At 45.5% G+C, this 15,975-nt stretch overlaps 2 protein-coding genes across 3 annotated transcripts in view; one reads left to right on the top strand and one right to left on the bottom strand.

The window, feature by feature from the left end:
• Nucleotides 1-492: 492 nt before the first annotated feature.
• On the bottom strand, nucleotides 493-12,051 carry MPHOSPH10 (M-phase phosphoprotein 10). Of its 2 annotated transcripts, none has more exons than XM_082199461.1 (11): nucleotides 11,922-12,051; nucleotides 9,823-10,498; nucleotides 8,827-8,975; nucleotides 8,021-8,201; nucleotides 7,289-7,430; nucleotides 6,411-6,478; nucleotides 5,512-5,649; nucleotides 4,441-4,551; nucleotides 3,194-3,301; nucleotides 1,951-2,178; nucleotides 493-700 (listed from the first exon to the last, which is right to left on the bottom strand). In XM_082199461.1, the coding sequence occupies exons 1-11, from the start codon at nucleotides 12,011-12,013 to the stop codon at nucleotides 554-556; spliced, it is 2,040 nt and encodes a 679-aa protein (XP_082055587.1). In that variant the 5' UTR covers nucleotides 12,014-12,051; the 3' UTR covers nucleotides 493-553. The 2 variants fall into 2 exon arrangements, with proteins under 2 accessions (XP_082055587.1, XP_082055588.1); XM_082199462.1 differs by having other exon boundaries at nucleotides 8,827-8,972.
• A 2,114-nt stretch (nucleotides 12,052-14,165) lies between these two features.
• The window catches only part of MCEE (methylmalonyl-CoA epimerase), a 5,124-nt gene continuing 3,314 nt past the window's right edge, over nucleotides 14,166-15,975 (top strand). The window contains exon 1 of the mRNA XM_082199443.1: nucleotides 14,166-14,312. Coding sequence (XP_082055569.1) covers nucleotides 14,282-14,312 — 31 coding nt within the window. The 5' untranslated portion in view covers nucleotides 14,166-14,281. The remainder of the gene's footprint in view (nucleotides 14,313-15,975) is intronic.

Raw genomic sequence — 15,975 nt, 5'->3', positions numbered from 1 at the left:
GCATTAAAAAAGGTAAAAGATGCGTCTCTGTGTACATGAGCCAAAATATTGATTACAGTGGTACCTCTGGTTGCGAACAGGATCCATTCTGGAGGCCCATTCACAACATGAAAATAGCGCAACCCGAGGCGCCGTATCTGCACAGGTGTGCGGTGCGATTTGGCGCTTGTGCACATGCGCGAAGTGCGATTTAGTGCTTGTGTGCATGGGCGGGTGGCGAAACCCGTAAGTAGCCCTTTCCGGTACTTCCGGGTTGCTGCAGGACATAACCTGAAACAACGTAACATGAAGCAAACATAACATGAGGTATGACTGTACCTGAAAGTGCCTGTGTGACAGTGGAGCCCGCCGTTTGATAATTACCAGCGTGCCTGTGTAACCCATGCCCAATGGCCTCTTTTAAGTGGGTTTGCTTTGAGTAATGGAAGAGTTATTTTCAATGTAACTTGTCCTTTTAAACAGCTTTATGCAAAGCAGAGAATAAAAACAGGCTTAAAATATAAAAACAGAACCCTGGTTTTTAATTTATATAAAATACAACATGCATAATATATTACAGTTTCAGCTTCTGGGCAGAGAGTTCTCGTTTCTTAGGTTTCTTCTGGATTTTCTTTGCATCCTTAATTTGCATTTTTACTTGATCTTGCAGCTGAGAAAAGAAGGCTTGGGAGGACTTCAAAGCCTTGTCTTTGCCATCATCCTGTAGCAGAGCAACATTTATTTCAGAACAAATGGAAACATGCACATGTAAAGTAAAATAATGCCCCACAGTTTCAGCCAATTAATTGTTCCAGCAGAATGCATAAGAGAAAGACCCTATTTGTATTCCGATTGATAACTAAATGGCAAACAGCAGCTGTTATGTTATGCAATACCCTTTTTCTGGCAGCATAATAAATCCAGAAAGCGGAAGGGAGGCTTGGCGTTATCTACACTCTCATGCTTAATGCATGTTAATGAGAGATAAGCATGCAGCACTAGGAAAGCATCCCTTTATAATCGAGGACTAAGAGCAATGGGAGCCCCAGTGGAATTTTAAACATTATTCCTTCAAGTTACTCCACCATAATCACTCTATCCTTTAAAAAGGGTCTTATGTTTCACCAACAAAGCATAGCAGAAGGTAGGTTTGTTTGCCATAATATACTTCATTTAAATAATGCCCAAGTTGTTTTGCGGTTCCACTGGGCTGAAGGTGCAGAGAATGATCAGAAATCCATCTCGGATATCATATTCAGAATACTATTATGCTTGTAACAGAAACACAGCAGCCCCCAGATGAGTGAAGGACCTGCCTTCTCTGGCATCGGCTTGCCTGCCTGCCTGGGTCCTGCTCCAACACTTTTCATCACCTCAGCACTGAAACGTATCCCCCCCCCCCGAGCCTCACTACCCGACCTCCAGTTTACCCATAATGCTGCTTTTCAGGATTTTTTTAATTTAAAAAAAAAGGCTGCTGAGTTGTGTGTGTGTATATATGTATAGAGAATCAAGGGTGGATTTTTGTGTGACCGGATTGTCAGCTCAGTTTTGGTACTGAAAACAAATACCCGACCTGGGCTAAGCACGTGCTCGGAGGCACTCTGTTTCTTAACTATTCCACCCCTACCCCATCCTCAAGCACTATTTTACACCTGGCTCCGCTGGGTGGATCTCAGCATTTCTAGCAAAAACAAACAATAAACAACAAACTTGATCCTGCAAACCAAATATGCCTAATAAGCAAGTTGTAGTACATCAGCCTTTGCTCCCCCACCCCAGTTCCCTGCAGACGTTTTGTATGCCTGAAGTCCAAAACATCTGAAGGGAACCAGGATAGCCTAGGCAAACAAACACACACACACACACCCCAAGTTCAGGAGCAGAACACACAAAGGCCTTGGACTAAAGTCTGCTTCTATAGATAGAAGAATAGATTGATTTCTCCAGTTCTTTCTTTAGTAACCTTACCTTGAGCAAGGAGGTTCTACCTTCCTTGGTTAGCTTCTTCAGTTTCTCAGCCGAAGCCTTTTTGCTCAGTCTAGCCCCCGGCACCAAATTCTTCTCCAGGAGTTTTTGCCGCTTCTCCCTCTCCTTCAGCTTCAGGCGTTTAACAAGCTTCTTTTTCCTCCGTTCCCTTTTTTTGTCAGTGGGGTTTTTTTCAGCATTTGTTTTCACATCCCCACCTTTGTTCTTCTCCTAAAAATAAGAACAGACTGAGGGTGGGATCCAAAAGCAACATAGAAAACTCTCTTTCACACAAATATACAAAATCCAAGTACCAGCTATCTGGCTGCAGCTTTCCCCAAGCTGGCACCCCACTCCACAATTCTCTGGCCTGCAACTCCCCCCAACCCCTGTCTTAGGTCCTCAGCAGCTCACTCTTTCTGCCTATGAGTATTAGGGGGCTGAGTACACACCAGGGCTTTTTGCACCACTGCAGTCAAATTTTGGTACTCTGTCCCCAGTATGTTTCCCTGGCCCCTCCCTCCTAACTCTTTACCCTTTCTCCAGCCTTGTAAATAAGCCCACAACATTTACTAGCCTGCTGATGGACAGAATGAAACTGCAGGCAGTTTACCCAGAAGTCAGTCTCACTTTATTCAGTGGACTAATGCCTGGGTGGAAATGGTTAAGTCACCAGCAGCCAAGTTGGCACCAGCTCCACCACAGCCAGGCACAACACTACAGGAACGGGACAAAAGGGGGAACTAGGCAGCTAGCCTCATGCAAGTGGCCAACAGAAGCAGTTCCTTCTCACCTGTGCACAATTTGTTGCCTACAGCTACCATGAAAATGCTTAAAAACAAGATTGCCCTTGTCTTCCAGAGGGACTTGAGGTGTGGGTGCATTTGTTTTATTATGTTCCTGCTCTGGCTCCACTGTTGTGATTATGTTCATTGCATTTGATAAAAATGCGTAAGTTAGCTTTTTATCAGCTGCTTTGGACACTCAGGTAAGGTGAAAAAAACAGGTCACAAGTGTCTAATATTAATAATAAACATTAAGATTCTCTTGAAAGAGCACAAGAGGGGGAAAGCACCAGATTTTGAGAAAAACCTACATAAACCAAGCCAAATCAAACTGCATTTGTTTCCTCCGATTTCAGAGACCCTGGAATGAAACTGGGTTCCCAAGAATGGCGTGTACTTTGCTGCCCAGCAAATGATGGGCCAAGTGGAAAGCTACTGGGAGCTGTGAATTAGTGCCTTACCTTGATCTCTTCCGGTGCAAGGAGGGCAGCATCACTAACACTCACTGGTGCAACTTCTTCCATGGTTATTGCTGGGAGATTGGATACAATTTTAACCTCTGGGACAGGCTAAGGGAAATAGAAAAAGCTATGCATGTTAGATAACAGTGTTAAATGACTTCTACTGCAATCTTACACACACATACCTGGGAGTAGACAAACCCTAACCCTAAAAGCCTGGTCTTGAATTCCATTAATCCAGGGAGGGGGAAGTTGTGGCTTTGTTGGTGGACTACAATTCCCAACATCCCTGAGCATTGGCCATGTTGTTGGAAGAGGAGGGAGTCAAAAAACATTTGCAGGGCAAGAGGCTCCATATCCCAGAGTTAAGAAGTGATTCAGTTCCACTTAGGTCAATGGGGGTATATGGATTTGACAAGGCTCCCTAGACTTCCTAATGGTATAGTGGTTAGAAGACTGGACTAGGGCCTGGGGACCTGGATTCAAATCCCCACTCCGCCATGAAATTCACTGGGTTAGCCATTGGCTCTTAGCCTAACCTATGTTGCTTAATAGGCTGGGTAATTTCTAACAGCGACCATCCAGGAAGGAAGAGGGCATAACACCAAGTCTTAATTTTGTAAAAGTAACTATACACAAAGCCAAAATAATTAACTCCAAATAGTTTGCTTTCTGATGGTCTAATTCATAAATATAGCCTGGAAAATCTCAAGGATTAGACACTAACCAACCAAAGACTTGCTCATATACAAAGAGGTTTACCCGCAATTTAGACATTGACTGGGTTGCAATCAGCTTTCTAGCAAGTTTTCTAACAGGTGTATGTAAAGCAGTTTGAGATGTTATAGGTAAGCCATAACCTATGGAAACTAGATGTGAAGATGGCAGAGTCAGCATTCTGTTACAGAGGTTAAAGAGCCAAACTTGCATTCCAGCCTGGACAGAAAGACAACCCACTTAGACAGGGACATGTGCAGCAGAAATACAAACAGGCATGGCCAGGAATATCTTTTTTTTTATTTGTTACAGCTTCTCTGTTGCTGTTACTATGTTATTAGGACAAAACAGGGAGAGAGTGAACCATGTATGCCACTTGAGATACTTGCAGGAAATAGGATGTACACGTAATAACAAGGGAAAATATCTGGAGCATCCAGCTAGCGCAAAAAAAACAGTTTTCAACCCTTTTCTACGAAGATGGTTTCTTATGCACAATCCTGCAAACAAAGTTGCATTACCATACTTACTGGTTTAGGTGTGAAGTGGAAATTAGAAAGGGCATCAAGTCTAAGGAAGAGCGAGTCCATCATTTTCTGTATTTCTGCATGCTCAGGTTTTTCTTCCTCTTCCGTTTTTTTCTGGATTAAGAGCAATGTGGGATTAGACAAGAGCAACTTCCAAGCAAGATTTTTCACTCAAAAGAAAGCAAATGCTACCTTTGGCCTTTTAGAGGCCAGGAAAGGGGAAGTTTATTTATTTACTTTTACATGCACCCCCTTTTCTGGGGTCCCTAAGAGTTACCAATTTATAGGCTCACTTGCCCTTCCCTAAACCCAGATGCTATGGGCTTACTTCACAAAATACACAAGGTTAAAAAAAAATCTCCCCCCAAAACATTCCTAATTGCCAAATGATGAGTTTTTCAAGTCCTGGTTTATATTTCAGAACAACAGATATTACAAGTTTCATCTGCATAATTCAGCTGCAAAGGAAACAAGAGACTATTTCAAATGGAATCAGCATTGAAGGGGAGGAAGGAGAAAACACAAAATGACTTGCACTTCCTTTCCCTCTGCTTATTTCTCAGGACCAAAATGGCTCCCTGGCAGCATCGTGCAGGGCCTAAATGATGCACTGTGGTGCAGGATCCTTCAACAATGGGATTACCATGGAATGTGAATTACAGAAAATTTCTAAAGCCCATTTTTTAAAAAATAAAAGAAACAAACAATTGATTTAGAAAGGCTTGGAAGAGTAGAGTTGCAGTTATGAGTTGAGAAGTTGAGATGGAAGCCACATGCAAATTCACTCTAGAGCAACTCTCCTCCTCATCTTCCCTGACTCCTGGCCACGCTAGCTGGGACTGATGGGAACTGATGTCCCACAACACCTGGAGGATATCATGTTCCCCATTTCTGTCCTAAAAGCTTCTGCTCCTTTCAGGTCAGAGAAAACAAGGCTGAAGCTCTCAAGTGCCACAAAATGCAAACCATGTCAAGGGAAGCTCATTACTTCTACATCTGCCCACTGCCACAGATAAAGTTGGGCCCTCAAGCACCCTTAACAACCAATACAGTACAACCTCCCTCAAAAGGCACCTGATTAAGCTTCAAATATTCTTGCTCATAAATTTCTGCAAGACTCAGCTTGCTTTTCTCGTGATCCAGAGTCAACCGCTTCTTATATTCATAGGGGTCTTCTTTCGGTTTTTCTTTACGAACCACATCGTCCCAAGCCTAAAACAAAGTTTTTTTTAAAAAAAAACACCACCACAGCTATATTAAAAACAATACAGAAACATGAGCAGACTTTTCTGTAGGTAACAAGGAATTTAGCCATTCACATTCATTTGCCTTAACATTTCTATTCTGTCTTTTGTTTTAGAGAAGGGTAGTCAATGAGATTGCATTCTGCTTAAGAACTCAACAGTTGCAAATCGACACATCACAGAATACGAAATCTTACAAATGGATGGCTCTTTAAAGAAAAAGGTTTTAAGTTTTTGATGGCAGTCCTGAAGCAATGACTGGCTTCCCTGGGGAGGAGATTTCATAAAATGGGAGCCACACTAGTGAAGACTCTGCACCCCATTATGTGACAGAAGGCTTTTTTTGTGTGTGTGGCAACCTCTTAAACTGCAGAATTCCCTTCCCACAGATCTGACTCTGAAACCTTCATTATGTAGCTTTCATCATATACTGAAGAGGTGCCTCTTCAATCTAATTGATAACAATACAATAAGCAGATGGCAGACTCTTCATTTTGTAGGAGATATCACCTACAGTGACTTCATACAGATATTCAATAGTAAGGGAGACAATAAGGAACTCCCAAGCATTTATCACCCCTTCAATAAGTGGGGGATACAGAAAGGGCATTGTTTAAAGCTTAAGCAACATTAGTTGTGCTCTTGTTCTTTTTCAGTGTACAATCTGCTGAGTTCCCTTTCCCATTCTCCCTCCAATAGCAATGAAGACATGAAAATAGATCTATTAACCTGATCTTTTATCCTTCTCTTGATAATCTCTTCAAGCTCCAGAGTTGTTTCTTCTGTGATCACAGGAGCTGAGAATACAAAAGCAGCAAACTCAGGATTTTTTTTAATGAAATGCATTTGTAAATAACCTTATGGGTTAAGAGCAGGCTCCTTTCTCTATTGCCAGCTGCCACTTGAAAAGACATGGAACCATTATCAATTCAGCAGCAGCAGCAGCACCCAAACCTAAAGGTCATAATGAACTGGGTGCACACAGGTCCGGCTGTTTGAGGGCAGCAGTGTAACCAGAGATGATCCTGGCTGCAAATGCAGAGGAGCTCCTGGGACAGACTGGGATCAGTCTCTGCTTGAGACTGGGAGACATACACAATTAATGTCCCCCTTAGCCATGGCCTGACCGATTCTAGGAAGTCTGCATCATGCTAAGAACCATGGATGGAAAGCAGAGGGACTGGGAAGAGGGTGCCCACCTTAGAAGGTTGATTTCATAATTTCCAGCTATTAAAGGTACAAAATTACAGTGTCTCTACATCAAACATAAGCCTGGAGGCTTATAAAAATTCCAGGAAGAGGAAAAAGACAAAGGTCTGGCGCTACCCTTGCTCATGCAGAAGCGCTGTTTGTAAGAGCTAGTGCCCCCGTGCTACAGCTATATAAAAGGTGACCAGAATGTGCTTGACTGCAGAAGGAAGTGGCACAGCTGCCACAAAGAACTGCCAGTGCCTCTACATCAGTGACTTCTCCTGGCCCAGAGCTCATCAGCACCCCCAACATAGTTCCCAGCTCTTCATGCAGGGGGTCACCTGCTGCTGCTGCTGCAAGCCCTGCCCTATAAGGAACATTTAAGTGAAAGCGCTGCTAGGAAGTGCAATGTTTACCCATTTTGACTGCATGGTCAAAAATAACCATTTCCTCCAGAAGGCTGTTCTCAGGCCGCTTTTGTCCTGTCACTTCACCTCTCAGCTGCCAAGGCTTCTCCATCAGCAGTTCCTTTTCTAGCGATTTAATTTTTTCGCTCATCTGCAAAAAAAAAAAGTTCTTAAGGCACTTTGTTTCCCATGGCTTCAATCCCACTTTATTTCCCTTGGCTTCAATCTTACATGTTTACTTAAGGACATTCACAGGAGGACAGTTGATATCCCCTTCTCCCACCTGTGACCTTCCCCCCACCCACTCACTTGAAAATGACTCTCTAGAGTCTAGGGAACCTCCTAAAAATGTTGAATTGAGGGGTGGGGGCTGCTGTTGGAAGGAGGAAAAGAGAAACTTCCATTCTGTGAACTTCCTTATCTTAGGCTCCAAGATCAATTTTGGGTGATGCCATCCCCTCTCCCCATCAGTCTCCTGCACCCCATCCCCCAATGTCCAGGAGCCCCAATCCTACAAAAAGCTTTTTAGGATGCATGGAGTCTGCCGGAGGCAAGAGGAAACATGAAACTTTCCTTCTGTAAACCTCCTTAAGTCAACTTATCTTAGGATCCCAAACACTGCCTTATTCTCTTTTCTGTTTTTTCATGCTTGAAGTTCTTATTTTTTTGCTATAAACAGGCTAGTTTCAGATGGCATGAGATAAACGCATTTGGTTTGGTGGGATGCAACAGAAAGTTTACCTTTTCCTGTCTTTTCTCAAAGGACGACTTTGTTTCAGCAGAACTATTTCTCTTTGCCTGGAACATATCTATCTCCTCTTCTGTGTCACTGTCATTTGGCAAGCTGAACGTCACTCGTTTAGAAGGATCTTTGCTTTTTTCATTCCTTCCTTTCTGTTTGATTTCATCCATTTCCTCAGCTCTGTAGTTAGACAGCATTACATGAAAAAGAGACCTTTAAAGGACTTTCATTAGGCTTTTGATTCATTCATAAACACATGAGCCTGCTGGGACACCACACAAAAGTGCCCTGAGGAAAGTATCCATTCACAAAACATTCTGGACACGTCTGCAAAGTGGAAATCCTGTCATGGACTCTACACACACACGAGAGAGAGAGAGAGAGAGAGAGAGAGAGAGAGAGAGAGAGAGAGAAGCCTATTCTGCTGGCTACAAGAGAAGGCTTATTTCAAACCTAATTTGGGGATCAGAGTGAGGAAAGAAGAGCCATGTGGGAACCAGGGAAGGCCTTAATGAGTACGTCTCCAGACACCATGTTGATGACCCTGTTACCATTCATACATGACTCTGCAAGCAGTATAGCTCTCCAGATAGGAAATATGCTATTGTATTGACAACACAACAATATTTATCTCCTCACAGAAGATTACCTCTGCTCCCCAAAAAACTTTGGGATGCAATTCTATGCACACTTACCAGAGAGAAAGCCACACTGAGTACAAAGAAACTAACATCTGAGTAAACATGCACTGGTCATTTCATTTTATTATCCACTTAGCACTGCCCTCAAAATATCAGCCACATACTCATCATCTATGTCGCCTTCTTCCTCTTCTTCCTTTCCCCCAATCTGGTCACTGTCACTATCCTTGTGTTCACTTGCGAAGTCTTCATAATCACCCACAGGATCAAAGTAGTCCTGATATTTAAGATCACGAGCACTTCTGATGATCTGCTGGGAAGAAGAGGAGAGAAACCAGCAAGAGGTTACAAAGAGGCTCCTGAAGTTTCAACGTAACATTTGAACAAGATGAATGAGTAAAGGGGCTATATTAAATAGTTAGGCTTATTAAATAAACTGGATAGTTTACAGTTTTTTCCTGAAGAAGCATGAACCAAAGTCTTAAAATACTTTATTAACAATCAATTCTATTTTCAGGACCTGCAAGCATGGATGTGGCCAAAGTGACCCATGTGATTTAAAGTTAAAAAGTACTTTGAGAATATTCTTCAACATGTTCTCATGCATCGCTTTTCTTCCTACTCTGCTTTCAGATGCCTCAGGGATTCAGATACACCTTTGCTCCAGCTAGATCAATGAAAAGTTCAGCTGCCATTTTGCTGTTCTCCATTTAGTCCATTCTTAGTGGCAGTCAATGCAAATTGTGAGTCTTTTTCCAATTAATGAACACTATGCAAATAGTTATCCTGTTATTTACCGACAGTTACAGGCAGCATGTGAGAAGGTAACTTTTCAAAAATACAAGATAGGAAGTTCTCTGATATATGGACTCCTTATACAGATCTATTACTTGAACGTTTGAGCAATGGGTTGATCTGAACCACCAGCTCCCTCACTACTTCCCTGCTCTTCCCCCTTACTTGTACACATGGAGCATGTTGTCTTGATTTATTATGATTTTGTTTGTATTGTTATTATGATTTTGTTTGTAATGTTCAACTGCATTTGTTTCCACAAAATGCTATTAATAAAAAAGACAGTTGCATTATGAAGTCATTACTAAACCGTCTGAGTGTTTAGCTTTTAACATATGATGTTTTACACCTTTTTATGCAGTTACCTTCGTTTTGGAATCTCCAAATTCCTCTTCATCCTCACTCTCATCATCTTCAGAAAAAATGTCCTCAAAGTAATTTATTCCTTCTTCATCATCATCATCATCATCACCCTTCTCTCCGATTTGTCTTTTCTCCACTGCATCCAAACAAGCCTCCATCTCAGCCAGTTTGAAAAATCTGTCATCCACTATGGACTTTTCTCCTGTTTTTTTCACAGTGCTCTTTGATGTTCGGGTTTGCTTATCAATGTCAAAGTCCATATTGGAATCATCGTCACTAAATGCATCATCTTCCATGGCCCCGAGCCAATTTCTCTTTCCTTCAAGCTCACTTTCCTCTTCAAGATGACCATTGTTGAAATCTGCCTCTACTTCCATCTGGTCCTCATTACCCGCCTGATCCTCATTGTCTTCTGAGACAGAACCATCCTTGTCTGAAGCTGGAAGAAGGCATAGATCCTCCTCTCCCTCCACATCTCTAGCAACAGCTCTCTTGAAGTAGCCTAGAACTGCATTATTCTGGAGTTCTAGCTGTTGCCAAATCTGCTCTTCATCAAAGTTCTCTATCACCAGTTCCTTTAAAGGACTTCCAGAAATAACATCAGCTCCAAGCATTTTGTGGAAATCGTATAATGTTTTTGTTAGAGAGATGAAGTCATCTGCAAGTCCATCCTGAATGCTGGAGTCAAAACAAATTGTAAGACATTGTGCATTTTAAAAGTCATAAAGTTTAGGTCTTTGTCAGATCAAGACGCAGAAACAGGAAAAGTATGTGAATATACAGGCATATCTCAGCGGTATTGCAGGTTGTTCCAGACCACCACACACACACAAAAAAATATCACAATAAAGCAAGTCACACAAATTTACACTATACTGTAGTCTATTAAGCCAGGTCCCCACGGCTGCAGGGGTGGGAGGGGGAAAACTTGGCCCCAGCCCTAGCCAGCTCCACGCCTGTGGCCAGAAGGGGAGCAGCAGCAGGGGAGTGGGAGGCTGGAGTGCATGCAGCTGCACCCATGTCCTCATAAGGAGCAATAGCTGCGGAATAAAATTAGGTATGCTTACATACACCATTACTGCTGGTACAGAATGCACGCAAGTTGGCCATGCAACATCAGTTCGGAACAAACTGCAGTTTGCTAATACACTAACAATACTCAAGGTTTTGAGGTTAATGCAGAAAGCCTTCAATGACATTGGTCCCCAAAACTCAAAGGAGAACTTCTCCCTATATCTACCACACTGTGCTTTGAGATCTGCTGAAGAAGCCCTTCTAAATGGTCCATCTGACAGGCACTGCCCCTTGTCCGCCTTCCTAGTGGTGACACCCCACCTGTGGAAACCCCCATGGCTACAGTACTGAGGGTATTCTTCCAAGATCCATAGCAAAGTTACCTGGACTGCTGTTTGATGCTTAAAAACATTCTCTCTCCTCCTCCTCCTCTCTCTGTATACACATATAACACTGTGTGTGTGTGTGTGTGTGTGTGTACAGTGCCAGATTTAAGGTGATGTGGTTGGTTCCAATGTAAAGGGCTCCGGGCCAAGGGGATGCAAAATAACAACAATAATAGTAATAATAATAAAACCCATATTTATGGGTACCTACTGAGATCCATTTTAAAACAACTGTATCAAAATGAATTATGATTCTGTTGTGAAAATAAGAAATATTTTTGGGAGGGCACCAAAGTCTGTCTTCGCTGAGGGCACCCTATTATCCAAGTCTGCCCCTGGTATGAAGTGGGTGCTGGACTCCCCTGCCCCAGACAGCAGAGCCAACAATCTGGGATGGAGGGAATGGTAGCCCAGCAACGACCCACGCCTGGAATTACCCCCACATAATGCCTGTAACCCCCCACACCCAGGGAGAGGAAGCCTTCCTGCGGCGCCCGGGGACAGCGTGGCGGGGGTTGGGCTAGATGCCCCTCGGAGGTCCCTTTTCCCTGAAACCAACTAACTCAGCTCCAAGGGTCTCAGTGGCGCCGACTCTCGCTCGCCCGCGTGCTTCGGGATGCTGAAGACACGCGTTCTTCTTTCTTCAAAAGTGGCCATAGCGTGAGCACGCGCCAGGGCGGGAGGGAGGCCGCTCGCCTTACCTGAGGAAGCGCTCGGGGTGGGCCGTGGCGGCGCCCAGCCTCTCCAAGCAGGCGCCCAGCCTTCCGCCCGCCGCCCGCGCCGCGCCCGCCATGTCCTCGTCGTCTCCTTCGCCGCCTCCGCTGCGCCGCCCGGCCCGGCCGCGTCCCCCAGCCCGCAAGTTCCGCCTCTCGGCCGAGCGCCGAAGGTTCCGCGTGCGGGGAAGGAGAAGGCGGCGGCCCAGGCCGAGCTCCTCCTTCCTTGGGGCCGAGAGACGAAGCGCTCGGGGCGGAGGAGGCGAGGCTGCAGCGCCGTCGGGGAGACACGCAGAGACGCGCTTTGTTTCGTAAATCCGCGCGCCTCTTGATTGCTACGCGGTTTAAAAAGAGAATAAAACAATAAAATGATCAGTCTAAAAACAACAAGACAAGTCTGGATCATTGGAAGCCTAAAGCCTTCGGAAAGGGACCCCAGAGGACAAGTAGTCCAGCCCCAGAAATGCAGGATTCTCCGCTCGATCCCGCGTGCCAGGTGGCATCTGCGAGGGACGAGAAACAGATGGCAACATAAATCCTCTTAGCATTCTAAGTCCTTTTAAATGTGTTCGTGGAAGGGGCAGTTGGGGGTTTGATTTCTGGTTCTTATTCTGTCTTTTGTGTTTTGTATTTTTATGCTGTGAAATAAAATTAAAACTTAGCTGTTTCTCTCTATATAGATATACACACACACCGCTTTCCTCCATGGAGCTCAAGGTGGTGTACATAAACCCCACTTTATCCCCACAAACAACCCTATGAGCCACACTGCTCTTTGCATGCCTACTCAGGAGTAAGCTCCATTGATTTCAAGCAGGACTTGCTCCCAGTTAAGTGTGCATAGGATTCTCCCAGTTGGTGGTTCTAGCCCACCCAGGGATGGCTCTGGGCAGGATTCCTGCATTGCAGGGGGTTGGACTAGATGACCCTTGGGATCCCTCCCAACTCTACATTCTGAGCTAATGCATCCCGGGGTGGGGAGCGGGGAGAGGGTGCCCTCCAGATGGTGACGGACTGCATCTTCCAATATGACCCTGGGACATGCTGGCTGGGGCTCTTGGTAGCTAGAATCCAACGGGATCCGGAAGACGACTAGTTTTACATTCCCGGTGCATGCAGAGCATGCAGGCCAAGCATCATTTTATGCAACTCTATCATGTCTCCTGGGACGCGGGTGGTGCTGTGGTGTAAACCTCTCAGCTTTGGGCTTGCTGATCGGAAGGTTGGTGGTTCGAATCCCCGCGACAGGGTGAGCTCCTCTTGTTCGGTCCCAGCTCCTGCCAACCTAGCAGTTCGAAAGCACGTCAACAGGTACCGCTCCGGCGGGAAGGTTTCCATGTGCTGCTCTGGTTCGCCAGAAGCAGCTTAGTCATGCTGACCACATGACCCAGAAAAACTGTCTGTGGACAAACATTGGCTGCCTCAGCCAGTAAAGCGAGATGAGCGCCGCAACCCGAGTTGCTCACAACTGGACTTAACTGTCAGGGGTCCTTTACCTTTGCCTTTATCATTTCTCCTGCTAGGAGTTGTTTCTTTTTGCTTTGTCTTATGTCTTATCAATTAAAAAAACCTCAGTGTGACATCAGTACATATATTTAATAAATAATAATAATAATAATAATAATAATAATAATAATAATAATAATTTATTTATACCCTGCCCATCTAGCAGGGTTTTCCCAGCCACTCTGGGCTAAACAGGACTGCCTTCAGATGTCTTGTAAAAGTCAGATAGTTGTTTATTTCCTTGACATCTGACAGGAGGGCATTCCACAATCCGGCCCACGGATGGTCGGGAATCTGCGTGTTTTTACATGAGTAGAATGTGTGCTTTTATTTAAAATGCATCTCCGTGTTATTTGTGGGGCATAGGAATTCGTTCATTTCCCCACCCAAAATAAAGTCTGGCCCCCCACAAGGTCTGAGGGACAGTGGACCGGCCCCAGGCTGGAAAAGTTTGCTGACCCCTGGGTTTGATCCTTTATGCTTCTCATTAAACACACACACACCCCAAATGCTGGACACAAACTGGGGAAGGATGTTGGATTTAGCTCTGACTTTAGAGCATCTTAGACTAGAAGTCTCCCTTCTACCCTTTGAGTCAAACGGGAGTATTTGGCCATTAGAAAAAAGCCATTAGAAAAAAGGGTCGCGCTAGGACCGCGGGGCGGCTCCTTTCTGCCCCTCTCCCCGGCGAAGGCCGCCTCGCCATCTTTTCGCGAGCGCCGCTTCGCTTCCCTTTTTGAGCCTGCGGCGGTGCCGTTGCCAGCGCTCTCTCGCCTTCGCTCTGGCTTCATGGAAGCGGGGTCTCCGTTACAGCTGCTCAGCCTGGCGTGCCAGGTTCAAAGATGGCGGCCCTCTCGCGACCCCTGACAGCAGGTAGGGGGAGGCGGGGCTCCGAGGCGGAGACCCCTGGGCGGGCGGGCGGGCGGGGGGGTCAGGCTGCACTTTGCAGGCGACGAGGGAAGGTACCTGGAGAGAAGCTTTGCTTCGCACACCTTGATTTGTCCCTCTTTTTGCAGCCTCCTGGAGAAGGCAAGGTCTCTCCCACTAGGTCCCACCAAGGCCACGTCCGCACCAGGCACTGAAGGCGCTGTGAGGCCGCTTTAAACAGGCCTGGCTCCCCCGCCAAGAAAGAGTTCGCTAGAGGGGCAGAGAGTTGCTAGGAGACACCCCCGAGCTACAATCCCGAGAGCGGATTAACAACCATAGAATAATAGAACTGGAGAGTAGAGTTGGAAGGAACCCGAAGGGCATCTAGTCCAGCCCCCTGAAAGGCAGGGATCTCAGCTAAAGCAACCATGACAGAGGGCCAGCCAAGCTTTGCTCCAAGGAAGCAGAGTTCACAGCCTCCTGAGGGAGTCCATTCCAAACAGCTCATACTGTCAGAAAGTTTTTCCTGGTGTTTAGTGTCTTCTTTCTTGTAATTTGAATTGGTTCAAGTTCTACTCTCTGAAGTGGGGAGAAACAAGCTTGCTCCTTTAGTACCCTTGGGCGCAGCTCATCAGGCCCTGGAGATGAAATTCATTTAAAGTAGCTAGGTGTTCCCTGACCACCTCTCTTCCTGCTTTGGGCTGCAGCTCCTCCTTGCATCATTTATTCTGTTGTTGCCAGACTGGGCACTGCTTTCCTTTTGGGGGAAGGTGAGTTCCCTGGGGGACTCTGGGAAGGGCAGTAGGGGAGTCAGCACCTTTAACAAACTACAGTTCCCAGGATTCTTTGGGAGAAGCCACAACTGTTTCAGTGGCATGATACTGCTTAAATGTATTGTGCAGATGGGGCCTCCCTCTCCGATGTCAAGTTCTACTTAAATATCCCCCTCCCAGAGCTACAATTTCCAGAGTGGTTTAACAAACTGTTATGTTTAGCTGCTAGGGATTGCCCACCCACCGGATCTCCAAGGCTGACTGCTCTCTGCCCACACACAGCCACACACCCCACGGATCTCCATGGATGCTCCTTCACACCCACCCACCTGATCTTCATGCCCACCCTACATACTTCCATGTATTTAGGCATATCACAATGTTTAGCTGGTGATGTATCATGATGTTGAAAACTGGATATTCCACAGCCCTAGTTGGAGGGGACCCACTGCAATGCAGGAATATGCAGCTGTCCTGTACAGGGATCAAACTGCAACCGTGGCATTACCAGCACCAGGCTCTAAGGAACTGAGCTCTTCAGTTGCTCATGGGTCATCCACCCACCTCTTGAATTTCTGAGGGAGGTGGAATTGCCAAGAGACTCCTGGGAGGGTCTGAGGGAAGGAGGCAATCTTTTCAATATTGGAGGCCTAATATCCTTCCTCCACAATCTCACCGTCTGTTCTAATGTGCTCATGCACCCTGATGTGGTCTGTATCCTGCCAAGCCCCTTGGCTGCAAGGAGGCTGGATTGTTTCCCATGTGACTTGACAGCCTTACATGCGAAAAAGATCTAGGGGTTTTAGTACAGCACCAGAAGCTTGACATGAGTCCACAGTGTGATGCAGCCGGGGGGGGGGGGAGCTAAGGCTATTCTAGGCTGCATCAAGAGGAAG

This window comes from Podarcis vaucheri, assembly GCF_965113315.1.
Source record: "Podarcis vaucheri genome assembly, chromosome: 14".
In the NCBI taxonomy this organism is placed as follows: Eukaryota; Metazoa; Chordata; class Lepidosauria; order Squamata; family Lacertidae; genus Podarcis; species Podarcis vaucheri.
This window is presented reverse-complemented; position numbering and strand designations above follow the sequence as displayed.

Bases quoted from the DNA above. Each gene is read 5' to 3' on its own strand.
- MPHOSPH10 (XM_082199461.1), bottom strand. From the start codon at position 12,013: ATGGCGGGCGCGGCGCGGGCGGCGGGCGGAAGGCTGGGCGCCTGCTTG. The intron at 5,650-6,410 runs GTTAATAGATCT...ACTTTGTTTTAG, and splicing joins AGAGAAGGATAAAAGATCAG to GCTTGGGACGATGTGGTTCG. The intron at 4,552-5,511 runs GTGCCTTTTGAG...CTCTTAATCCAG, and splicing joins AATATTTGAAGCTTAATCAG to AAAAAAACGGAAGAGGAAGA.